General features: G+C 36.1%; 1 protein-coding gene across 13 annotated transcripts in view; it reads left to right on the plus strand.

The window, feature by feature from the left end:
- Nucleotides 1-20,140, plus strand: part of ORC3 (origin recognition complex subunit 3) — a 62,189-nt gene that overhangs the window by 6,045 nt on the left and 36,004 nt on the right. For 4 of the 13 annotated variants that reach the window (XM_021089832.2, XM_084959772.1, XM_003121290.7 and 1 more), the window contains 9 exons: nt 2,535-2,632; nt 4,307-4,451; nt 7,464-7,568; nt 8,046-8,197; nt 9,489-9,622; nt 11,963-12,122; nt 13,622-13,735; nt 17,282-17,415; nt 17,886-17,949. In XM_021089832.2, the coding sequence (XP_020945491.2) occupies nt 2,615-2,632; nt 4,307-4,451; nt 7,464-7,568; nt 8,046-8,197; nt 9,489-9,622; nt 11,963-12,122; nt 13,622-13,735; nt 17,282-17,415; nt 17,886-17,949 (1,026 nt within the window). In that variant the 5' untranslated portion in view covers nt 2,535-2,614. The remainder of the gene's footprint in view (nt 1-2,534; nt 2,633-4,306; nt 4,452-7,463; nt 7,569-8,045; nt 8,198-9,488; nt 9,623-11,962; nt 12,123-13,621; nt 13,736-17,281; nt 17,416-17,885; nt 17,950-20,140) is intronic. The other 9 variants (XM_084959788.1, XM_084959802.1, XM_084959780.1 and 6 more) reach the window with 3 other exon arrangements.

A 20,140-nucleotide genomic window follows, 5' to 3' on the forward strand; every position in this document is an offset into this window, starting at 1 on the left:
CCCATTGTGGCTCAGTGGTAATGAACATGACTAGTAACCATGAGGATGCAGAGTCAATCCCTGGCCTCGCTCACTGGGTTAAGGATCCAGCGTTGCCGTGAGCTGTGGTGTAGATTGAAGAAATGGCTTGGATCTGGTGTTGCTGTGGCTGTGGTGCAGGCCAGCAGCTGTAGCTCCCATTCAACCCCTAGCTGGGGAACTTCCATATGCTGCATGTACGGCCCTAAAAAGCAAAAAGAAAAAGGTTATTTTTGCTTTATTTGAGGCTACTGTGTTAACTATTTTGTCTCTTACTAATGTATCTCCTTGCTTTTATTTGATTTGAATTTTTATACTTAACCTTGTCTATCATTTTTACCATAATATGACTTTAATATATTCTAAGGCTTTTGATAAATTGTAAAAATCAGTACTTGTTAAAAACTCTGAGTAAACTGATTAGAAGGAAAGTTCTTTAACAGGAAAGAGAATTTTTACTCCAAACTATTAGTTAGCGTTAAAACTTGTTGGTATAACTGCTATATAGTGTGGGGAACTTTACCCACTATTCTTTGATAATCTATATGGGAAAAGAATCTGAAAAAAGAATGGATGTGTGTATATGTATAATTGAATCATTTTTGTTGTACAGCAGAAATTATTACGACATTGTAAATCAACTATACTTCAATAAAACTTTTAAAAAAATCTTGATATAATACTAGCAGCATTTCAGTGAAGTTAGGAAAAAAATGCAGTTTCACAATTATTAAATACCATGAAAGTTCTAGCTGTAACAGTAAAATACCTAGTAGTTAACAGTAAGAAATATGAAGGAAAGTAGAAAACCGTAAGGAATAAAATGTTTGATTAAGAAAGGAGACCTGGGAGTTCCTGTCGTGGCTCAGTGGTTAACGAATCTGACTAGGAACCATGAAGTTGCAGGTTCGATCCCTGGGTTAAGGATCCGGCGTTGCTGTGAGCTGTGGTGTAGGTCACAGACGTAGCTTGGATCTGCTGTGGCTGGCAGTTATAGCTCCGATTAGACCCCTAGTCTGGGAACCTACACATGCCATGGAAGCGACCCTAGAAAAGGCAAACAAACAAAACAAAAAAAAAAAAGACCTGTAGTATTCAGTGATGTGAATTTTTTAGCATATTAAAAATGTCATTTTTCCCCAACTCAATCTACAGATTTTATTTTATCCAGTCAAATACCAATGTAATTATTTTTGAGAAATGACAAAATTAATTTGAAAGAATGTTTCAAAATTTTTTGAAAAAGAATGTTTGCAAGTTCCTGTTGTGGCAAGTGGAAACAAATCCAACTAGTATCCACGACGATGTGGGTTCCATCCCTGGCCTCAATCAGTGGGTGGAGGATCCAGCACTGCCATCAGCTGTGGTGTAAATCGCAGATGTGGCCTGGATCCTGTGTTGCTGTGACTATGGCCAGCAGCTGTCACTCTGATTCAACCCCTAACCTGGGAACTTCCATATGCTGAGAGTGTGGCCCTAAAAAAAGCAAAAAAAAAAAAAAAAAAAAAAGAATAATCTTTGGTGGTGGTAGGAGGAAGACCTAGATCAATTTTTTATTAGAATGTATACTACAAATCTACAAAAATTAAAACAGTTCAGGATTAGTGTGGAAATAGAGTTGGATTCAGTAAAACAGAATAAAAAGTTCAAAAACCGTTTCAAGTGTATATATAAATATTCAGACAGTAAGGGCACCTCAGAGAGAGCATAGATTATTCAATAAATGACTCCTTTTCAAACTGAAAGTTATAACCCACATGTGAGTCATGAATTCAGTTTAGTCAGTCATGACAGTTTTAAAAAACAGAATAGAAAACATTTGCCATCAGATGATAATGAGAAGTGTTGTTTTATAGGACTTTTTGTTTTTGTTTCCATTATATATATGTGTTGGCTTATGATGTAAAATGTATTCCTTAATGTGGATCATAGTTTTAAAAGTTTGAAAACCAGTGCCGTAAATAGTATGCTGATAAATGGCTAACCATTTGGAGGAAAACATTCAAAAAGGATATAAAATACAGACTAAATTAAAGCCTAGGCCAAACTATTTCAATTAAACAAAGAATAGAAATGGTAGTAGTAAGAATCATTTAATAGGGAGTTCCTAAGTGACACAGTGGATTAAGGTTCCACCTGCGTTGCAGTGGCTGTGGTGTAGGCTGGCAGCTGTAGCTCTGATTCAGCCTCTAGCCTGGGAACTTCCATATGCTGCAAGTGTGGCCCTAAAAAAAAAAAACAAAGAAATGCAAAAGTGATAGAAATACAATCTAAAAATTAAAAATATCTTTTTAATCTTATGAATACCTTTAATAAAGTAAGCTGTAAATGAAGTTAAGTAAGATATTTAGGATATTGAATGTTACCTATCCCCAAGTATATATACACACACATATATATATTTGATAACTTTTAAAAAAAAATTCAACCCCATTACTTACTGTGTGACTTTGCAGAGATTTTCTAACTTTTATTATATAAAAAAGAAACTGACTTATTTCTTTCTATGATTTTAGAGGACTATTTTAATAAAGGGAAAAATGAGTCTGAGGACGGTAAGCTTCGATTTGAAACTTATCAGTCGATATGGCAGCAGATGAAATCTGAAACTGAGGTGAATACTTTTTTTTAATAACATTTCTTTAATATCACAAATCTCATTATTTGTGGCTTCCCATTTTCCTTTCCACTGATTTGTAAGAGTATTGACGAAATATAGGTGATCGTGGTTAGGCATAGTCTTTATATTCTAAAATAAAAAATCCTTATGTTTCAAGTATTAAGCATAGCTTTGGGTACTGGAACATAGGCATATAGTGATCACTGCTAAGGCACAGGCCCTTTACATATCCTCACAGCTCTTGAATGGTGGCGCTCTTTAAATTATCCATTCAGTTATACAAGTTTGAAATCAAGCTATTTCTAAACTACTTCACTTCTGTATCCTCATATCCAGTTACCACGTTCTTTATATTTCAGTTCTGAAAAGTTTCTCCACCATAGCAGATTCATAGCTGTAGAGTCACATTTTGAGTGGACTTGTTTTTTACAGTACAACATGGATTGTATTTCTTGTTTTTTAATGCCTGGGGGGGAGGGTTATGGACTTTGCAATTTATTTCTGTTTCCCATCACTCTCTTGCTTTATACCTGGTGGCTTTGCTCCTTCATATATTCCATGGGACCCTTGAAGCAATTTGTGTTTGTGGTTTCTAGCTTAGGAAACCTAAATTGTCATAATATCCTCTTAATTGATGTACCTGCTTCTGATGTCAAACCCTTAGGGTCTGACACGAGACCCTTTGCCACCACTGGCCAAATGCTGTCAGGCAGAGCCAGCCCTGTAGCACGAACGGGGGTTTTCCAGCCCCATTACTAGTAGAGCCTTTCAGATCCCATCTAATATGGCCTTCACAGTGCAGCCAGATTAACCCTTCTTTCACCCTGATTTAATCATATCTCTGCTTCAGATTCCTTTAATAGTTCTTCCCACAGAATAAAATTCAAACACTTTGACATCAAGTATATATTTTCTTAGAGTTCCCACTGTGGCACAGAGGGATCGGTGGCATCTTGGGAGCACCGGGACGCAGGTTTGAATCCTGGCCAGGCACAGTGGGTTAAGGATCTGGGGTTGCTCCAGCTGTGGCTTAGGTTGCAACTGCGGCTTGAATCTGATCCCTGGCCCCGGGAACTCCATATGCCTTGGGGCAGCCAAAAAAAAAAAAAGGAAAAAAAATAAATACATTTTTTTCTTGGTCTAGTTCATTGAGTATTTCAAGTTACATTCCCAGCCACTTTTTATGTTTTTTATGTTTAGCTATAACTGTGGTTCCCCCAGATGTTTGGTACTTTCTTCCCTGCTTGCCTCCTCCTGTCCCCATTCCTTCTAACTTTATTTCATCTACTGTTACCTGCTCTATCACCCACTCTGGTACTTAGGCTCAAATATATCACCTGCTCAGCTTTAATTGGCTGGCCTTAATCTTTTTTCCTATATTATCATAATGCTCCACACAATGTAAGTGTTCTAGCTCAATTTCTTCACTTTTTTAAAGAGACTCATTTGTAAGGTGGTTAGTAAATGTTTGCTAAATGAATAAATGAAATTCTTTAATGTACTATTCACTGCATAGATTTAAGGAAAATTTTAAATTTCATCTACTGTATAGTCATTTTACATGTGATCTTTGGAACTGAAATCATGGCAGTGTTCTTTCCTAAACTTGGAAAGATGCATCGGATTATTACTAACAATAATTCATAAAGTTTTATGTCTTCTTTGTAGCAACTACAAGAGGAATTAAATAAAAACCTGTTTGACAGTCTAATTGAATTTCTGCAAAAATCTCATTCTGGATTCCAGAAGAATTCAAGAGACTGGGGCTGTCAAATAAAGCTCAGAGAAATTCCAGCTGCTGCTCTTGTTCTAGGTACATATGTGTGTGTTTGTTTTTTTTAAATGGTGATTTTGTTGTTGAGAATAGTGGGAGATCACCTGTTTCGATAACCTGTTTTATGTCTTTCATTTACACAACTAAACCGTTAAAGTTTGCATGCTTTCAAAACCGGTAAAAGTTCCTTTTACTGATCATACACCTGTAAATTTTAGAAAATTGATCTAGAGTTAGCATCTGTCTCACCTTTTTGTCAGAAAATGAAAAGAAAATATATTTGTATTACTTTCTTCCTTGTTTTTGTTTTGTTTTTTTGTTTTTATAGGGCCGCACCAGCGACATATGGAGGTTCCCAGGCTAGGGGTCTAATCCGAGCTGTTGCTGCCAGTCTACTCCAGAGCCACAGCAATGCCAGATCCAAGCTGAGTCTGCAACCTACACCAGAGCTCACTGCAACGCTGGATCCTTAACCCACTGAGCAAGGCCAGGAATAGAACCTACAACCTAGAATCCCTCCTTCCTAGAGGGATTCATTTCTGCTACGCCATGACGGGAACTCCTTCCTTAGTTATTTTAATATGAGATTTGAATTCAGTAATAAACTACCAGTGTGTTAATAGATTTGATTTTTATACTTTTTAAAAACCATATCTTCAATGGAATTACTCTGTGATCTTAATTTTGTTTCCCTGTGCTTATTTTTTCATTCTTGGATTGTATTGTAATATTGTGTTAATATCAGTTGTTTAAATGGGTTTGGATGAACTGTGTACAAATTGCTTTCAGACTGCAGATTGTAAATTTTTTAGGTATTTACGTGTATCCATCATTAATATCTCATTTTAACCAAACATCTGGATTGCAGGATAATAGAAAAAATGTCTTTGAAATATTAGCAGATTTTCTTTATTCCTTTTGAAAGGAAGGGTTGGATTTATTTGGATTCCAAAAATACTCTTCATTGTACTTCCAATTTGTTATTTTTTCAGGGTCTGAGATAAATTAATTCTGTTGTTTAATACTACCTCTAGTACTGTTCATTATCTAAATCTTATTCCTGATATTCAGGACAATACTTTTCAGACTTTCATGTACCTACAAATAACCTCCATGGGATCTTAGTAGACTCAGAGTTTCATTAATAGATCAGGTGTGTGTGTGTGCGCACGTGCGCGTGTGTGAAACTCTGCATTTCTTTTTCTTTCTTTTTTTTTTCCTTCTGGCTACACTTGTGGAATAGGGAAGTTCCCAGGCCAGAGATTGTATCTGCGCCACAGCAGCGACCCAAGCCATGGCAGTGACAGTGCTGAGTCCTTAACCCACTGCACCACCAGGGAACTCCGAAATCCTGCATTTCTATCAGGTTTACAGCTCATGCTTATATTGCCAATTCCAGGACCATTTTGAGGAACAAGACTCCAGAGAATGATATTTATAATGCTGTGAACCAGGTCCTCAGTGCTGCCTGCCACTTGATTTCAAACCTCTTCCATTTTTGGATGAGAAACTGAGGCTCATTGATGGCCAACTTGTACTGTGGGGTGCTTTGTCTCTTTCCTGCCAGGTTAAAGCAGTTGGAGGTGGAGTAGGGGAAACACAATCAAGAGGGATGGCCTGATTGTTGTGAGAGCTCTGTTTAAATCTGTTCTCCACCTACTGCCAAAAGGAGAAAAGAAACTAATTGAAATCATATGTTTCAAAGTCAGTGGTCGGAGGAGAACATTTTTCCAGTTAAAGTCGTTGTTGATTATCTTGTTTCCAATAGACAGTTCCATTGTTTTAAGGAACATAGCGTTAAATAGTTAATAAAGTCAGTCAGTAAAGAAAGATAAGCCAGTGTTTTACTAAAATCCCAAATTTGTTCAGAGATACCGTATCACAATCATAGACCATAGTGCATGCTAGGAATATCATTTTGATTCTATAAGAAAGAAGAATCTATACTCAAAAGAATGCTTAAGCACAGTTGGATCTTTGTTTTCAAAAAGGCATATGTCCATTTAAAAATACCCTGTCAACATTTTTGTCTCCTAGAAAAAAAAAAAATTTGCTTAGTGGTGGCCTGGGTGATTCTGAAACCTTTTTCTTTCCTTCCAAGCAGCTGAAGTTTTATAGTAGCAAGTCTCAGAGCAGTTTTAAGATGTGAGCTGCTGGCCCCTGCCTAAGCACCGAAGCACTTCCTAGAACTCACACATTGTGACGCTAGGGAAATCATCAGTTATCACAATTTTTTTCCAAAGTAGTAGGGAAGTTTCCACTCAACTCTGGTAACTGCATGCAGAGCACTAAAACTCTGTTTGTGGAAATCAGAACCAGGGATTCAGGAGTTCCCGTCGTGGCGCAGTGGTTAACGAATCCGACTAGCAACCATGAGGTTGCAGGTTCGGTCCCTGCCCTTGCTCAGTGGGTTAACGATCCGGCATTGCCGTGAGCTGTGGTGTAGGTTGCAGACGCGGCTCGGATCCTGCGTTGCTATAGCTCTGGCGTAGGCTGGCAGCTACAGCTCCGATTCGACCCCAAGCCTGGGAACCTCCATATGCCACAGGAGCGGCCCAAAGAAATAGCAAAAAAAAGAACCAGGGATTCAGTAAATACTTAAAGGATCTAAAGTTTTAATTAGTTTTTAGACTCTTCCCTCAAAAATCAACTCAATATATACTTCACCTTTTGTATTTATTACTGTGATCATTAATAGTATTAATGATTGGCCTCTCCTCAGTTGTTAAGTTAGGGTCACAGTAAGGCCCTTATTTTTGATTGACTGTTTTAAAGAACTCTGTGAATTTTAAATTACTTCAACTATATGTCCCCAGTAGTTTTTTGAAAGGAAAATTGTGCTAAATACCTTTCCTGGCTAGTGTGTGCCTCTGCGTGTCTACTTTTAATAGAGATCTCTTCATCTCTGTGGTATATTTTCTTAGTTTTTGTTACTAACCATGTTTTAAAAATATTTTTACTTCATAATTTACTTGACATGTTAAATAGCTTTTTTGTTATTAAATTATTAATGATAAAATGATGGTATAATATTGATTTATTATCCCATAGGTGTGAATGTAACAGATCATGACTTAACATTCAGGAGTCTAACAGAAGCCCTTCAGAATAATGTCACTCCATATGTAGTCTCATTGCAAGCTAAAGATTGTCCAGGTGAAGTATTAATGCTCTAATAACCTTGATGAGATGTTACACATCTCTTCCGTCTTTCTTTCTGGCTGTCTTTATCCCTTTTTATTTGTGGGAAGAGCATGACACTGAGTTTTTGGCAGGATGAGGTTCAGTACCTCACAGAGTAATCCCGAGCCTTCAAAACCTTTTGCTGTCCGGTGTTATATAAGTACATATTATTCCTAATATAATATATAGTTTTCAGGTTTATGCATTTGCTTAGGTAATACTTTTCTTATAGACAATAGACATAAACTTTAGTGTTAGTCTGAATTAATGAAATTTAAATATTGGGAGGATGTTAATGAACCTTAATAGTTAGTATGTTAAATGTTATGTCAATGTTAATTGTAGAAAAACACATTCTACCCAAATAGTTTAATATACTGATCAAGAAATTTCAGGTGTTTTAGATTTGTTTTAAGGGGATATGATTTATTTACATTTTATATTCTGCAGATATTAAGCATTTTTTGCAAAAGCTCACCTCACAATTGATGGACTGCAATGTAGATGTGCCATCCAAAGAGAAAGAAAGTGTTCAGTTCACTCAGAAGAAGACACATTATTCCATGGATTCTCTTTCCAGTTGGTACATGAATGTCACACAGGTAAATGTAAATTGACATTTTTTCCCACCAGGAAATTGGCATATGATTGAAGAGGTCTAGAATTACAGTAAAACCATAGTACTTTTTTGTTCTAATAAGGATATGTTTCGGTAGCACCAGTTGTTAATTTAGCAGTAGCTACTTATTTTTCCTAAGGCTATTAGAATTCAGAAGTTTTCTTTTATCAGTATTCAGCTTGATTCCTAGGAAATCTTTAGGTTCATACAAGGCCAGTTTATTTGTGGGAGAATCATCCAGTGACAAAGCAGCATCAGGAATATGTTTCTAGCGCTGTGACAATGGCTTTAACTTTAATATACTATCTCTTAGATTCCTCAACATTTACTTTTATGGGATAGAAACTTGTTTTTAGTACTCATTTTCAACTTAGTTTGATGAAGAGTAGTGTGTGTGTGTGTGTGTGTGTGTGTGTGTAAACACACATCGATAATATATCTAATTTGTTCCATGTTTAGAATTCTTGAAGGAGTAAATGTTCTGTATGTATAGTATGTTTGACAAGAAGATATATAGATAGAAGTTTCATTCTCCCGTGACAGACTGGTGAAAGCGAAAACCTAAATGGTTCATGGGGTAACTGCACCATAAAGCCACAACCTTCCTTTATGTTCCTGTGTAGCCAGATAGTATGGGGAAAAGTTACTGTGGTAACATTTTCTGCCAAATGTGGTTGTTTGAAGTCATCATAAGTAAGGTATATAAGGATTAAGCTGGGTCTAATGTTTACCATAATGTCTTCTTTGATCCTTAGTTTCAGATTGTCTAGATATGAAATGCTGCCTGTAGTTTAGGTTAGAAATTTTTAAAAATTGGCATTGGACCAGATGATAGTTGAGATGTTTTCAACCTGAAATTTCACAGTAGTAGAGTAGTAAGTAGTGTTATTCATTATGGTTTTTAATTAAAAATACTGGCCTCACCCTAAAGCAAAGCAAAATATAATATTCTACCAAAAGAAAAATCAATTTTATAGAAAATGTTTTCTTCTCCCCATGCTTTTCCTGTCATTTTCTCAGATAGCAGAAAATATAAATATTTCATATGAGTTATAGATGTTACTGGACCTTTTTCTTGGTTATTATTCCCATGTCAGACACACAAAGATTCTGCTAATAACTGCTGGAATGAGTTTCTGTTTATTATGTGGGAGAAATAAAAGAAACAATGTTGCTGTGAAATATGAAGGGAGCTGTAACAGCTTGTGGCATTATAGCATTGTTTGGATGGTAAAGCTTACTTTTAACTCCTTCTTTCTACAATGGCTTAAAAGAAGACAGAACCAAAAATGCCAAGAAAAAAGAGGACTTCTTCTAGCCAATGGCAGTCTCCACCTGTTGTGCTTATCTTAAAGGATATGGAAAGCTTCACCACAAAAGTACTCCAAGACTTCATAATTATCAGCAGGTAGATGGTGTATCTCTGACTTTTTTGCAAAATTCTTTTTTTTTTTTTTTTTAAAGGGCCACACCCGCAGCATATGGAAGTTCACAGACTAGGGGTTGAATCAGAGCTATAGCTGCTGGCCTACACCACAGGCACATCAACATCAGATCCGAGCCACATCTGTGGTCTACCCCACAGCTCATGGCAACACCGGATCCTTAATCCATTGAGCAGGACCAGGGATCCAACCCACAACCTCATGGTTCCTAGTCAGAATTTGTAACCTGCTGAGCCACAATGGGAAATCAGCAAAATTCTTTTTATTAAGAAAACATACAGCTTTTAACTTAAAAAGCAACTGTTTTCAGAGAACATGAAAGTTTTATCTTCATTTTAATACTAAAGGATTGAAACAGGATGATTTTAAATTTCTTATGAAATTGAACATTTAAATACCGCCTATCAGATTTTCATTTGCTTTTTGATCCAAAAAGGAGAACCAAAAAACAAAAGTTAGCCAATTTTTAGTTATGATAAGGCAGTATAAAAGAATGTCTGACCAAGAATGTCTGTCTCTTACTTGACCACTAAATGGGTAAACCACTCTAGGTTGAGATATTTTTGTCAGGACTTATTTTCTGATACCTGTCCACTGTTAGAAGCTTTGAATTACATATAGCTCTACTGAACAATAATGTTTTTTAAATAACTTATATTATTTCTGATGAGAAACTATTTTCATGATCTTACTGGATCTTTAAGACAGTCTTCTGAGACTTGAAATTGAAGTAATTAACCCTATTTAAAAACCCAGTGAAATGCTTTTCCCATGGTACATTTTTTTAGGGTATAATTTATTTTGGCATCTTCTGTATGTTAATTTGCTTAATAGTTTTGGCTACATTTGTCTAAAGCTGTATTGTGTGATAATCTACTAATATAATTCCTATTTTGATAGTATTTATTTTTCCATTTGAAACTGAGATTTCTAGATCCTAAGACTTTTCTTTTTTTCTTTTTTAGGGCTACCCTTGCAGCATATGGAAGTTCCCAGGCTAGGGGTCGAATCAGAACTGTAGCTGCTGGCCCACGCCACAGCAATGTGGGATCCAAGCCATGTCTGCAACCTTCACCACACTCATGGCAATCCTGGCTCCTTAACCCACTGAGCAAGACCAGGAGTCGAACCCACATCCTCATGGATACTAGTCGGGTTCGTTACCACTGAGCCACAACTCCAAGATCCTAAGACTTTTCTTAATGCTAACACTGAGCTGATTAAAGTACCAGTAATAGAGTCTGAGTACTTTAGTACTGTGAGAGCAGAAAAAAGTCTAGGATACTGAAAAGCAGTAGCTAATAGGAGGGAGCAAGCAAAATCGTCAGCCACAGAGCAGAGGGCTCTGACCTACAATAGTTTTTGGAATGTTGCTGTTTTATTCTGTGGAAGTCACTTATATTCATATTGCTTATGCTAAGAATGAATCATGTTCAATAAGTCTGAGTTAAGAATGCCGGAAAAGGAGTTCTTGCTGTGGTTCAGTGGATTAAGAACCCAACTAGTATCCATGAGGATGTGGGTTTGATCCCTGGCCTCACTCAGGGGTTAAAGAATCTGGTGTTGTGGTGAGCTGTGGTGTAGATTGCAGATGCAGCTCAGATCTGGTGTTACTGTGGCTGTTGCGTAGGCCAGGAGCTGGAGCTCTGATTCAACCCCTAGCCCGGGAACTTCCATATGCTGCAAGTGTGGCATTAAAAAAAAAAAAAAAAAAAAAAAAAAAATGCCAGGAGAGAATGTAACATTTTTAAATGATGTTCATTAAATATATCTCTTACATATTTTTAAGAAAAGTTTTCTAAATCTTAGCTATTATGGCTTGGTGACCTAGTGTCTATTAGAAATGTCCATAAATAGAATAAGTTACTTGAAAATGAATGTGCTTCACCTCACTGAACTCTTAAAACATAGACTGGATGTCCATCCATGAGGAAGACTGTAGGCAGGACTCAAACTTTGGGTGAGAGATTGAATGGTATCTAACACCTCTTCTAACATTTGAGATTGTATAACCTCAGGGAGAAACACTAGATCTCTCAGGACCAGTGTGTTCTTATTTATAAAATGAGAGAATCTATTATATAGATTGATTTCAGAGCTAGAATGTCTGGGAAATAATTATTTCTTTGTTTTAACAGAGGAAAATGAACGACCTGAAAAGTTTTTTATTATTTAGAATGATCTTCCTTAGCAGTGTGTTATGAAGTCAACATTAAAGTAAAAGTTGTCTTATTTTAAAATATGATGTGCTGAAATAGATTTGCTAAAGGCATTGCACTTTTGTATCTTCCTTTGAAAACTAGTCAACATCTACATGAATTTCCACTAATCCTCATCTTTGGAATTGCCACATCTCCTATTATCATCCATCGGTTGCTTCCTCATGCAGTATCATCTTTGTTGTGTCTAGAACTATTCCAGTCTTTGTCTTGCAAGGAGCACCTGACTACAGTACTTGATAAGGTAAAAGTAAAAAATTTTACCAGTGAAATCCAGGTGAAAAGAAAACTGCCAAGGAGTTCCTGGTGTGATGCAATGGGATTGGAGGTGTCTCTGCGGCACCAGGATGCAGGTTCGATCCTTGGTCTGGCACAGTGGGTTAAAGGATCCAGCACTGCTGCAGCTGCAGCATAGGTCACAACTGCAGCTCAAATCTGATGCCTTGAATGGCAACTCCATATGTCATAGGGACAGCCCAAAAAGGGAAAAAAAAGGAAGAAAACTGCCAAGAATAGATTATAAATATAAAGTTAGTGATAGATTTCTATATCTTTCAGAGTGTACTGTTGTATGGATTCCTTCACATATGTTAATAATTTTATTGATTTTGTAATGTATAATATTGCCTCTTCAGTTAAAATAATAAGCTTTATGAAAAGAATGATCATGTCTAACCATCTACCTATCATTCATTACTTAATGGAAAATTGTAAGTTTTTAGAATAAATTTTTGCAGAATTTAATGGCTTCCTAGAAACAATAACAGTGTTTTGACACACTTTATATTAAATGACTTGAAGTTTTTAATGGACTCTTTTCTGTCATGCTGCTCATGACAAAAAATAAATTCTGATTCTTTCCCAAACCTGAGCTCTGTATTTCTACCTAAGAGGAAATACTCTTCTTTAGTATTGACCTTGCATGAATTGTTGCTAAACTCAGCTCATTGAAGATGTGCTTTGTGCTGCTGTGTGAAGTAAACTAATGATGACCTTCCACTTATTTACTAACTTCTACATTCTCCCCCAAGTTGGTATCCACTGGCTTACTGACACTTTAGGGAAAAATTTTCCAACTACAGTACTTGAAATTGGTTGTGATCAAATTCATTTGGCCTTCTATAACTCTGCTTCTATTTGGAAAGCCTAGTATGACTTTTCATTTTCAAATGTAGAATCTTCACTGTAGGCCAACAAGAATTAACTGAATAATACAAATTCAGCTATTTAATATTTTTAAAATAGACATCTGTTAATTTTGGGTTTCTCATTTGACAATACATAATGTGTTACTCTTCATTAATGTGCATCAATATAGATGAAAAAAATCTTGTCAGGAGTTCCCTGGTGGCTCAGTGGGTTAAGGATCTGACGTTGTCACTGTGTGGCTTGGGTCACTGCTGTGGTGCAGGTTGCATGTTCAGTCCAAGGCCTACAGCTTCTTCAGTGCCTTCTGGTGGGAGACAAGGGATTGCATAGTTGGTATTTTTTAAAATTAGGAATTGGGTGAAGGATGATGAACATCTTTGATTCTGAAGATGTAGTATGAATAGCTTCTTTTATTGTTACTATTGCCTAAATTTATTTAAAATTTTGGTTGATATTTGAGCTTAAAACTCTATCTACTAGTATAGCTTTCCTAGATGCTGTGTCAGTATCATTCTTTGACTCATTTATACTTGAGGCTTATGAAGAATAAAGACTAACAAGGAGTAAGTCCTGCTTCCCTTTTATTTCTTTCAGCTGCTTCTTACAACTCAGTTTCCATTTAAACTAAGTGAAAAAGTGTTGCAGATTCTGACTAATATCTTCTTATATCATGATTTCTCAATTCAAAACTTTATAAAAGGACTCCAGGTAAGAAGACACTTAACAGGTTTGAAAATTCACAAGCTGATTCTAAATAATTTGCATTTTATTTCAAACTGACTTTTCAGTGTGGTAATTAGGCATTTTAAATGGCAAAGTATACTTATTCTAAGTAAATTCAAGTTATATTATTCTAGGTTCTATGGTTCTTTTTTTATTACCTTGCAGCACAATGTAGAGAATACATTAATTAGAATATCAAAAATGGAAAAAGACCTCTCAGTTCAGTGATTCTTAACCATCTGGGGGTGGGGAGGAAGAGACTTTTTTTCGAGAATTTGATATAAGCTAATGGGCTTGCTGCCTAGGAAATGATATATATAAAAGATCAGCAGACTTTTTCTCTAAAGGGCCAGGTATCAAATATTTTTGGTTTTGCATGCCACATGTGGTCTCTGCTGAATATCATCTTATTTTTTAAAAATAACTGTTTAAAGATACAAAAACCAATTTGTAGTTCTTGGGCTCTACAAAAATAGGCTATGGGATGTAGTTTGTTGTGCCCTGAACATATTTGTGTGTTCATTTATATTTATTTCTGTGTATTAGGAATGCATTTTCACTAAGGTTTCATGAATTTCCAGAAGAAAATTCATGAACTTGGTTTCATAACACCTGTGCTAATCTAAAAAAGGACCCCATTCTCTAGTTGTTTCAAAGTTAACATTATTTGCCTCTCTTGGCAACTACCTAAAATGCAGTCATTTTGAACCCATGCCAGTTGTTAAGTTCATTAAAACCTATATATTAGTAACCTTCAGTGCAAAAGTGCAGTATGATAATCCCTCATGTTTGTGTAGTACCTTGGAGATTATAAATTATTTCTCATATGTATTCTTCCTCTACACGTAACACTGTAGTATTGGTCTCTTATGACTAATATGTGTCTCTTTTTTTCAACTTACACTTTATAAAAAGAGTATTTTAAAGCAAGAAAATATTATGCACCTTAGTATTATGTGAAGTTAAATGAAAACAAGGCTATAATAACTTTCTAATTTATTTCTCATTCATTTTACTTTCACTCATTTGTTTATTTACTCATAAGTGTTTATCAAGAGTCTACTGTAAGCCAAGCACTAAGCTGAGCCCTGGCAATACAGAGAACAAAGAAATCTTCAAATTGCTTATTATGGTGAAGGAGGCAGAAGAGTAGAATTATGCTTATAGTTCTGAGTAGTCCATATTAAAAAAACATGGCTTGGATTCTGTAGGAGAACAAGTATATCCTCAGGAATAGGAGCTAGTCAGGTTGACCTTGGAGAGGCCACAGTGGAGGGAGAGAGCTCTGTTAGAGGGCCACTGTAGTAATATGGACAAGATATGACAAGGGCTAGCCTGAGGTAGTGATACTGGGACTGGGGAGAAGGAAATAAATTTGAAGATGGGATAGAATCGACAGAACCTGGTGACTCAGTAGATGATAGGGTACGTAAGAGGGGAGTATCTTGCAGACAGACAAACAGATTCTGGCTTGGCAGATGGATTGGAGGTTGGTTCTATTTGTTAAGTGCTCATGTTAATATGAAGCAAAGAGTCAGTTTGTAGGAAAGTATGTGTTTCTTTTTGTTTATGGTTAATTTAGGGCATGTTGGATATAAAGATTTGGTATCCAGGAGAAAAATCTGGAGTAGAAATATTTAGGATTTATCATAAAAAGGTGGTGGTCGAGTCACGTAATGAGGATGAAATATCACTCAGAGGGGTGAGGAAAGGATTAAGAGTAGTGCCTTCGGCAAGCTGATGAATAAGAATGAGAAATAGAAAAGGAGACTAAAAACAATAAGGAAAATCTTTAAAAGGTAGAATGTTGCTAAAGTTAAGGGAAAGAGGAGTTTTAGGAAATATAAATTGTCAGCTCAAACACCTTGGAGAAAGTGAGTGAAGAAAAGCATATTAACCAGATTACTTAATCTTTCTGTCTCTCTTTTCTGTCTGTAAAATGAAGGCATCTGATTAGATGGTTTTATAGGTTCCTGATAATTTATTTTTGCTAGGCACTTTACTAAGTATTAACATTTCTTCATTTATCTATACTGTTATCCTCAGTTTTGCACTTGAAGAAACTGAGGCTTAAGTTAAGTAGCTTGGCCACGGTCACACAGCTAATGAGTAACAAAGTCTTTAGACCCCATTTGTGCAGTTTTCCTAATCATCAGTGGGAAATATATATGTCTTGATTTCTGTAGAAGGTCTAATAGGGCATATAGTCACTCTGTATATGTTTAAGTCCTTCCCTCATTAGATGGATGCGTTAACCAACTTATTAATCAATCCAGATACCGAGAACACACTTGGACAAAATAGTTTAGTGTTACTGGGTTCTTGTCCTCTTTATAGCTCTGCAAGTCTCATATACTATATACTGTATAAGTCTTATGTGACTTAGTCCCATTTCTCCTTCCCAGCAAGTCCCTTGTTGTGTTTGGTTTTTACTTTTCTCATGTTTAAAAATTGATGTTAATGTTGGAATAAATATTATCACATTAGTAGAATTGGGATGTATGAGACACAACGATTATGTTAATATGTGCAAAAATAATTTAGCACTTGGCATGAACAGTTGCTTTCTGTTTTGTACTTGTTTCTAATTTAGGTTGCCTCTTTGCCTTATAGCCTTATATTTCCTCCAGAATGGACTATTTTGGAGGACTTTCTCTAGTCTTGGGTATCTGATCTTCAGCTTTACAGACTCAGTAATTCATTATCGGTTCACCCAGAAAGGCTCAAGCTCAAATACCTTAAGACTTGTATATAAGCTAGCATGTTAATTTATTAATTTGTGATGGGGAATGCTGTTTTTCGGTGACCAGAATGTGTTTTGTCCATGATTCTCGTTGGTACAAGGTATCTGAGAAAACCAAACTGTCTTGAGAAGCTTGCTTAAGAGTCAGAGTTTTTAACGTGTGGATAGTCGTTTAAAATAAATCTTACAAGTTATGGTAGAATCTCCCATGTACTGTAGAGACCACAGCATTCTAGTTACTAGAATACATTTATCTACCAGATACTGTACCATTTTTTTCTCCGTGAAATATAACTGAATTTTAAAAGATACGTTTTAGTTGGACATCCATCACTTCTTGTTATTTTTTTTTTATCAATAGGCAAATCTTTTGCTATTGTAGCATTTTTATTTATTTAGCAGGCCAGTTTTTACACTGATTTTAGATTAGTATTTTCTTATGAGTATTTGAGCATCTGTTAGTCTCTTGGGTCACAGCGCAGACCCCACCACATTTATTGTTACTATGAGTTGCTTCTGTACATAGCTTATCTATCCATTTAGGTTTTTTTTTAGTTTATGCTTCAGAGATTACAATTTTCTGACCTTGTCCACAAAATTGGAGCCTTAAAATATTAAAGGTATATAGCAGTTTATGCATTATTTTCTATGTTATTGTGATATTATTAAATGTATTAGTGCTGTAAATACTTTCTGTTTAAAAAGAAACCATAAGATTGAGCAGACATAGGGCAAAAGATTTATTATCAAAATTTAGCAAAAATATCTAATCATTACATTTCTTTCAGCTCTCTCTATTAGAACATTTCTATTCCCAACCCCTCAGTGTTCTGTGCTGTAATCTCCTAGAAGCCAAAAGAAGAATTCGTTTTTTATCAAATAATCAATGTGAAAATATCCGACGTCTTCCATCATTCAGGAGGTAAAAAGAGAATTACAAATTTAACACATGTAAGAGTTTGGGGAAAAATAAGGGATCTCAGATCCAGTTATTTCTGAAGTGGGTAGAGGAAAAAATAACTTTGTTTAGAGCAAAATAAAGCACTTCTTTTTTAATTGTGATATTTCTTTGTTGGGTTTGAACATTTGGCATAAAGAAAAATATTTCTACAAGGGAACATAATTTGCAGGTTCTCTAGAGTTACTTTTTGTAAATAACATTTCCTATTTTTAGAGGTCATGGCCTTTGTTTATTATTAGACCCCTAGACTATGAATTGCAGCTGATTTAAGGAATTAAAAATTACCATGAAACCATGACTGTCATCTTGAATGTATTTTTTGAGAAGAAATAAAAGGGGGCATCAACCTTCATAGTTCTTTTTTCCTATGGTATTTAAATATTTAGAATTCTAATTTTCTCTTTTTGTGTATGGAATCGTAAAATTTTTAGGTATGTGGAAAAGCAAGCTTTAGAAAAGCAAGTTGCGCTCTTGACCAATGAGATATTTTTGAAGGTAGGAATATGGATATATTTGTTTCAGTTTTATTCTCTTTTTTTCTTTATGAAAAAAGAATATGCACATCAAATTTATTGAGTTAATTTTCCTAAAAAATCTGTACATTCTAATACTTTGCATAATGATGTATTGGATCTTGATAATCATATGGGAATGTGACTATTAAAGTTGATATAAAACCTCAGTTCTAAAAGGTAAGACTTTTTTAGCAAGAAGAAAGATTAACTAGAACATGAGGTTGCTTCTGTGGGGTGCCGGTAGTGCATGTATCTTTTCAGATTAGTGTTGCTGTTTTTTTTCAGTTGTATACCTAGGAGTGGAATTGCTGGGTCATATGGTAGATCTGCTTTCAGTTTTTTGAGAAACTTCCATAGTATTTTCCACAGGGGCTGTACCAATTTACATTCCCACCAACAGTGTAGGAGAATTCCCATTTCTCCACATCTTTGCCAACGTTGGTTATTTGTGTTTGATGATAGCCATTCTGACAGGTGTGAGGTGATAATCTCATTGTGGTTTTGATGTACGATTCCCTGATGATTAGTGATGTTGAGCATCTTTTCACGTGCCTATTGACCCTCTGCATTTCCTCTTTGGAAAAACGCCTTTTCAAGTCTTTTGCTAAGTTTTTAATTGAGTTGTTTGGGTTTTTTTTTTTTTTTTTTTTTGTCTTTTTGCCATTTCTTGGGCTGCTCCCGTGGCATATGGAGGTTCCCAGGCTAGGGGTCAAATTGGAGCTGTAGCTGCCAGCCTACGCCAGAGCCACAGCAACACAGGATCCGAGCCGCCTCTGCGACCTACACCACAGCTCACAGCAACGCCGGATTGTTAACCCACTGAGCAAGGCCAGGGACTGAACCTGCAACCTCATGGTTCCTAGTCGGATTCGTTAACCACTGCGCCACGACGGGAACTCCAGCCCATGTGGATTGGGTTTTTTTGATGTTGAGTTTGTATGAGTTCTTTATAAATGTTGGATACTAATCACCTATCAGACATCATTTGCAAATATTTTCTCCCATTCAGTACATTGTCTTTTCCTTTTGTTGATGGTTTATTTTGCCATGTAAAAAGTTTTTAAGTTTAATTAGGTCCCATTTGTTTATTTTTGCCTTTGTTTCCTTTACCTTAGGAGACAGATCCAAACAAATATTGCTATGATTTATATCAGAGAGTGTTCTGCCTATGTTTTCTTCTAGGGGTTTTATGGTTTCTGATTTTACATTTAGGTCTTTATTCCATCTTGAGTTTATTTTTATATATAGTATTAGAGAATATTCTAATTTCATTTTTTTACATGTGGCTGTAAGAGTGGCATTATACTTTATTAAATGAATACATCTTTATTTAACAAGTTCCTTATAATTAGAATGCATGATGTCACACTTATTTTCATACTCTTCATGCCTGTTTAAGGAAAAAATTGTTAGAAAGTTGTAATAAAATTAATGGGGTTCCCGTTGTGGCTCCGTGGTTAACGAACCTGACTAGTATCCAAGAGGGCGTAGGTTTGATCTCTGGCCCTGCTCAGTGGGTTAAGGATCCAGCATTGCCCTGAGCTGTGGTGTAAGTCACAGATGGAGCCCACGTTGCTGTGGCTGTGGTGTAGGCTGGCTGCTACAGCTCGGATTAGACCCCTAGCCTGGGAACCTCCATATGCTACGGGTTCAGCCCTAAAAAGACATTTAAATTTAATAAAATTAAGATGAGATTAAAGTTAAGCCCTAACTCTGTGTGGGTTTTGCTGATACAAACTATTTTCAAATTTTAAGTAAAAGAATTTTAGTTCCGGAGTTCCCGTCGTAGCTCAGTGGTTAACGAATCTGACTAGGAACCATGAGGTTTAGGGTTCAGTCCCTGGCCTTGCTCAGTGGTTTAAGGATCCGGCGTTACTGTGAGCTGTGGTGTAGGTCGCGGACACGGCTTGGATCCTGCGTTGCTGTGGCTCTGGCATAGGCCCGTGGCTATAGCTCCAAATAGACCCCTAGCCTGGGAACCTCCATATGCCATGGGAGTGGCCCAAGAAAAGGCAAAAAGACAAAAAAAAAAAAAAAAAAAAAAAAGAATTTTAGTTCCTAGAGAGCATTTGTTCTGTATAGTTCTGAATACCGATGTACCTCCTTTTAAACAATTCTCAAAAAATATTGAGAATGGCTTTTTTGTTTTTGTTTTTGTTTTGGACCACATC

Source organism: Sus scrofa, chromosome 1 (assembly GCF_054392235.1).
Source record: "Sus scrofa isolate SSC_HxYL_T2T_F1_AM1 chromosome 1, Sscrofa_HxYL_maternal_Yorkshire_Landrace_v2.0, whole genome shotgun sequence".
Lineage (NCBI taxonomy): Eukaryota > Metazoa > Chordata > Mammalia > Artiodactyla > Suidae > Sus > Sus scrofa.